The sequence below is a fragment of the Silurus meridionalis genome, chromosome 5, assembly GCF_014805685.1.
Source record: "Silurus meridionalis isolate SWU-2019-XX chromosome 5, ASM1480568v1, whole genome shotgun sequence".
In the NCBI taxonomy this organism is placed as follows: Eukaryota; Metazoa; Chordata; class Actinopteri; order Siluriformes; family Siluridae; genus Silurus; species Silurus meridionalis.
This window is the reverse complement of record NC_060888.1, coordinates 22,520,662-22,527,344: the sequence shown is the minus strand read 5'-3', so window position 1 is coordinate 22,527,344 and position 6,683 is coordinate 22,520,662. Positions and strand designations below refer to the sequence as shown.

Below are 6,683 nucleotides of genomic sequence, written 5' to 3'. Positions count from 1 at the left end.
GTTCCCAGAGGTGTTGAGTGCTCGTTGCCTGCTTTTCCTTCACTCTCCGGTTCAAAACATCTGTGTTTGGGGTCATTGCCTTGTTGGAAAACAAAGGATGGTCCCACTAAGTTGCAAACCAGATGGGATGGCATGTTGCTGCAACATGCTGTTGTAGCCATGCTGGTTAAGTGCCCTCATTAATAAATCATCATCAGCAAATCACCCCACTCACAGTCTCCTTCGAACAGTGGATGTTAAAATGTCTGCCACTTAAACTCCTATAATTATTTATGTAAATTTATGCGGCTGTTAATTCTAATAAACCTATCCGCTGCAGCAGAGGTAGCTCTTGGTCTTCCTTTCCTTCAGACAGTTCTCATGAGAGCCTGGTTCCTCATAGCGTTTGATGGTTTTGGAGACTACACTTGGGATATATTTAAAGTTCTTGAGATTTTTTTGGATTAACTAACCTTCATTTCACAATGTAATGGTGAACTGTCCTTTCTCTTGATGCAACTGAGTGTTTCTTGCCATAATATGGATTTGTACAGTAGCTGTATTTTTTCCCTTTAACTTACCAATGGTGCCACTGTAAGAAGGACATTACTTATAATCACACACTCCAGTGCTCATGAAATTAGCTCTCACTCTCCAGTGCTCTGTATTGTTTAAAGATCTATAATCACATTTTTGATGTAACCCAAATGAGGATGGGTTCCCCTTTTGAGTCTGGTTCCACTCATGGTTTCTTCCTCATAACATCTAAGGGAGTTTTTCCTTGCCACAGTCACCATGGCTACTCATCAGGGATAAAGACACATCATTCACCTTAACTCTTAAATACTGTAAAGCTGCTTTGAGACAATGTCTGTAGTGTAAAGCGCTATAGAAATAAACTTGACTTGCCACAACTTTAACAAATAGTAAGAAATTCACATAATCAGAATTAAATTAGACAAATAACTTTACACATTTTATTCCACTCAAGAATTTAGCATAGCTTTGAATAAAGACATTCATATATATTTATATTCATATTCAGATATTTATGCTCTATCCATAGGATTTATGTAAGTGCTTGATAAGTCGACTCAAAAGTTCAGCGAGTAACAGTGATATGAACGGTACAGCTGGCTTTAACATATTGCACAAAAACAAAACAAATCGACATGAAACTTTCAGGTAACAGGTGATCGAATAGCATGACTGAGTACCACAGTAGGTGTAATTGAGGGTTTACATGCATATTAGGGAATTTTTTCAGCCTGACGCTGCATCCTGTTTTTGAGGACGTTCTTCACATTTTTGTTGCGAGCGACATTGTCATTCCTAATCTCGTTCTCCTTGACGGGTTTTCCAAACAATGATTAGGTTTGCTCCAATATTTGACCATTCCTATGAGTTATCTTGTAGGATGTTTAAGCCTTAACCACTCACTTTTACATTTCTATTTAAATTTAGGATCATTTTACAATTAACCATGAACATAACCACATTGTAATAATCTTCTAGGCGTGGAACAGGCTTGGATAAATTAAACATCCAAGCCAGATAGAGACAATGTCTTTTACATCTGATGTGAAAACAGCACACAATGTCTTAAAGCAAACAATTTGGCGAATGATTATTATGATGCCAAAGAACACGTGATCAAAAACTCATTCATTTCCCTTCGTCCGTATTAACAAAGTTACCCATCTAACTATCTTGCCATATTTTATTATGTTTGCTACAGTCAAGCGTCTATTAAATACGGTTTCAGACATCCTAAAAAAAACAATTGGGTAGAACACTGGAATAATACATGTATGCTTTGTCCACCCTGATGGAATAAAATCTGTCAAATGGTACTTATGCATTAATTCACACTGCATACACACTCCGAAAGGCACCTACTAAATATTCTCCAAAACTAATTCTCCAGAGCAAACCATTGTGATCGAATCTACAAACGAGGTACATGCCGTCTATCTGGAATTCTGTCACTTAGATGCTGAGATTTCACAAAACACTCCTCTATAAATAACATTTGTAATAAATAAAAAACCATTTGTGTTTCTGCTTCGTTTGATCTGAATGGCAAAGTGGCAGGCTGATACATAATATGTATGATTTACAAATCGAGTCCAATCTAAATGTGACATAGTTAAACAACAGAAGACGCTTTTTTTTGTGATTCTGCAAGAAAATAACTGAAAATCCCTAATAGTGCTCCTTATCATTGAGCTTCATTCATTTCAGCAGCAAGGTTATAAATTAGTATGTCTAATCCAGACAAAATTAGCTTAACTATCGTTGAGGAGGACATTGTGGTGAGGAATCAGGACGAGGTACAGTCTGTGTAGGTGGTCACCATGTTCCCCCTTCTTTGAGTCACAGTCCTGCAGTGCTGCTTTGCCATGCCATGGAACCTGCCCTCAGTCCGCTTGGCATGTCTGTCAAATGTAAACATTCTCTCCAAGTCGTCAGACAGATCCTCAAAAAGCCCGCCCCCGTAAGCTCCCTGGAAGTGCCTCTTGTGCCGGTTGTGGCTGTGCTGGTGAGCTCGGAAAGGCTCCTCGAAGTTCCGTTTGGGGCGTGCATGCCTGTTTTGGCTGTAGATATCGAAGTCTCTGAACATGTCCTCGAAGTTAAAATCGAAGGACTGGTGAAAGTTCTGGTTTCCTCTGTTCATGTCTTCGCTGGAGAAAGCGCTCTGTCTGAGGCGATCGTACTCTCTCCTCTTTTTCTCCTCCGATAGTGTTTCGTATGCTGAAAAAAAGACAAGAACAGAGCTTAGACTGGACTAAACATAATGAAACATGTACATAAGAAAGAATAAACATTGTGCTTCAACAGCATCAACAAAGGAGGAAAATCAGTCATAAAGCAGCTGATTAAACATAACTAAATAAAATATTATAACTAAATAAAATATTCAATAAAAAATAAAAGCTTCAATAAGTTGGAATCAACATAACTCAAACTTCTGTCACAAATGCAATTAGAATTTAATAATTACTTGGCTTTAAACATTTGGACTTTGATGTGACTGTGATCCTTTGTTCTATTAGTGAAGGATATATTTCTCCAGCTTGTGGGATTGTAATGTAGGAATATAACAAACTATCTGATGACTTACCCTCTGCTATTTCCCGGAACTTCGCCTCTGAATCAGGGTTCTTATTCTTGTCGGGATGATATTTCATGGCGAGCTTGTGGAAAGCCTTCTTGATCTGACGTTCACTGGCATCTTTAGGTACACCCAGAATATCATAGTAGTCCTTCTTGGCTAGTATCAGTTCTGTTATCATTACGATGCACGCAGCGAACATTAGCGTTGACTGCACTGTGGCCATCGTTTTGCTTTTGCCTGTTTGATAAAAGAGAGAAGAAGAGACATACAGATGTAGAAGTTATTCTGTATATAGGCAGCATTTTTCTACATTTTGGGCTCCAAGCACCAACATCAAGCAAAACCTCTGTTCTGTCAGTGAAATTTTTTGTAAAAGAGAGTTCATTGGCTCCAAAAAAATATCATCAGGGGGTCAGTACTTCAGTAGCTAACTTTTCCTTCACATTTTTTTAACCCTGTATTATAATAAACCTTTACTTTGCTACCATTCCAGAAATGTTTTGAAATGCCATCGAAATGTCAAACTGCCATCTAAATGTAATCTCCCCTCAGTTTAGCAGATTATTGGTTTTCAGCACATCCAAAACCATGTGCTGGAGCTTAAATGCATGCACATGAAGCTGGATCTCCAGGAGAAGCAGCTCAGTGGTGTCAAATCTTCAACACAATCCCTTCATTAAGTGCACCTAACCCTTAAACCTTAAAACCAAAAAACACTGAAGGAGAAGGTGTAGTCAAACTTTTGACTGTTACTGCTCTACCACATTCATCATCTCTAGTGGAAGCATCAACGTTAACCTCCTAAAATGACCCCAGATTTTCCATGCATTTTTGTGTACACATGATAGAATAATGGATGGATGGATGGATGGATGGATGGATAGATAGATAGATAGATAGATAGATAGATAGATAGATAGATAGATAGATAGATAGATGGGCAGACAGACAGACAGACAGACAGACAGACGTCATGGCTACCAGAAATACAAATAGTATGGACAACAAATACATATAAAGGCTCTGAGCAGTGACATGCAGAACAGCAGAAGCTGTTGAACATGTTCACTAAGATTTAATACTGCATGGAATCCCCTGGATCCTAAATGCTAATGTTTTACACTACAGTCTATACAACCGATAGCACATTTGCTAATACTCCGTATTACTGCTCAGCTTCTCCCTGCTGTTGCTAAGCTAACTGCTATGTTAACGCTCTAACTAACCACTCGTATTATTACCGTAGCACAAATAATACCAAAAAATACAGTGTGGAATAAAGCGCAGTTATTATCTCCGATAGATTATCATTATTATTATTATTATGTAAATGACTGTTACCTTTAATAAACGCGGTCACCGGGGCAGCGCAGATAACGGTCTGCTTTCGTTTCCATCCCAAGCAACAACACGAAGCGCAACCCCATTGGTTGAATTTGTACCACGTGACCTTCGCGTGCAACGAGGGGCGAGCTCGTGCAATTTCAGTGAAGGCGGCGTAGAGCGCGTGCACGTCTATATATATATATATATATATATATATATATATATATATATATATATATATATATATATATATATATATAATTATAATGGTAATGCATGGAATTGCATTATGTCCAATATAATACACAATTATGCAATGAAACCAATTATGCGAATAAACCAATCGATATAAAATATGAACTGGGAACTATATATTTGTTTGAATATCTCGCATTCCACATTTAGTTTTAATTTGCTTTGAAACCCTTCTCCACTCTTGTTGTTGATGTTTATGTTACATACATTATTACTCTAATCAAATTGCCATGGACAAATATGGATGCGTTATGCAGATGCATGCAGATGCAAAATCGGAGAATCGGTTTGTTAGTAGACATTGCAAGCTTTCTATACATGTATTTATTATATCTGTGAGGCAAATATTCACTGAGATTCAGGTTGTTTTATTTGTGTCTGTGAAGAGAGATGAAAGAGACGGCAGAGCGTGCACCCTGTCTGTTTTCTTACTTTTACAAAAGCACAGCGTTTTGCTGTTATTATGAGTGAAGGCAAATGGATACTTTACATATTTGAATGATGTATTGCTTTTATCGGCACAATCAAAAACCCAAGCTGAAGGTTTTAATATCGTCATACAAAAATGATCATACAGAAATGCGCACTTTATTAATTGCTGTTATAATTGCTGTTATATATTTGTTCAATTGCGTTAACGATAAGATTATGACAGCCATAATATTATAATAGTGATCAGTATGGGGTTGTATACAGTAATTTGTTAATGTAACAAATTTCAGTACAGAATTATTCAAAACAAAGCAATTTACAGTATCGTACTGTATAAACTATAGTATGTATGCGCTGGTTCATGGGCATGGACAGGCACCAGTTTGCGATTGGAGGGCAATGCATATGCTGCATGAAAGCAAAAGTTAAAATATTTTTTACAAATTCATTGCATCATCATTGTAAATTAAAAAAATAAAAATAAATATATATATATATATATATATATATATATATATATATATATATATATATATATATATATATAAATGCCAGCCCACCACTATATACACACACATATAATAATGGTGATCCAGCAAGGCCTTCTCTGCTGGCTGAAAATCAGAATCACGGACTTACGTTTTAATAAATTTTGTCCATGAATTTGTTTTAAATCATTCCCAATAGTCTATGCTTTTCATTCTAACCCAGCCATTAGGGTTGCACAAGCCGGTGCACTCTTAATGCCGGTCCAAAGCCCGGATAAATGGGGAGGGTTGCGTTAGGAAAGGCATCCAGCGTAAAACGTGAAAAATCAAATATACGGATCACGAAAGAGAAATTTATACCGGATTGGTCGAGGCCCGGGTTACCAATGACCGCCACAGGTATCGTTAGCCAACAGGGTACCGGTGGAAATTGGGCTACTGTTGGCCAAAGGAGGAAAAAGAGAGGAGGAAGACGTCTACAGAGACGACAGGGAAAGGAGAAGTGCAGGAGGGTGGAGGTTCGGGTTGGTACTTTGAATGTTGGTACAATGACTGGTAAAGGGAAAGAGTTAGCTGATATGATGGAGAGCAGAAAGGTAGATATGTTGTGTTTTCAGGAGACAAACTGGTAAGGGAATAAGGCCAGGAACATTGGAGGTGGGTTTAAACTGTTCTTTCATGTTGTGGATGTAAAGAGAAATGGTGTAGGGGTGATTCTGAAGGAAGAGTACAGTAAGAGTGTAGTGGAGGTGAAGAGAGTTTCTGATAGGTTGATAAACGTGAAACTGGAAGTTTAAGTGGCGATGATAAATGTCATCAGTGCCTATGCTCCACAAGTGGGTTGTGAGATAGAGGAGAAGGAAAAATTCTGGAGTGAGTTAGATGAAGTGGTAGAAGGTGTACCTAGGAATGAAAAATTGGTGATTGGTGCAGATTTCAGTGGGCATGTAGGTGAAGGGAACAGAGGTGATGAGGAGGTGATGGGTAGGTATGGCCTTAAGGAGAGGAAGGGCCGATGTGGAAGACCCGATCTATCTAGATCGGATGGTGGTCTCTAGGATGGTTTTGGAGGTGAGGAAGAAGAG

The 6,683-nt window shown here is 38.1% G+C and overlaps 1 protein-coding gene across 1 annotated transcript; it reads right to left on the bottom strand.

The window, feature by feature from the left end:
• Positions 1 to 928: 928 nt before the first annotated feature.
• On the bottom strand, positions 929 to 4,509 carry dnajb9a (DnaJ heat shock protein family (Hsp40) member B9a). Its single transcript, XM_046848783.1, has 3 exons — positions 4,439 to 4,509; positions 3,104 to 3,334; positions 929 to 2,733 (listed from the first exon to the last, which is right to left on the bottom strand). Exons 2-3 carry the CDS (start codon positions 3,318 to 3,320, stop codon positions 2,303 to 2,305), a joined length of 648 nt encoding a protein of 215 aa, XP_046704739.1. The 5' UTR covers positions 3,321 to 3,334; positions 4,439 to 4,509; the 3' UTR covers positions 929 to 2,302.
• Between the last annotated feature and the right edge of the window lie 2,174 nt (positions 4,510 to 6,683).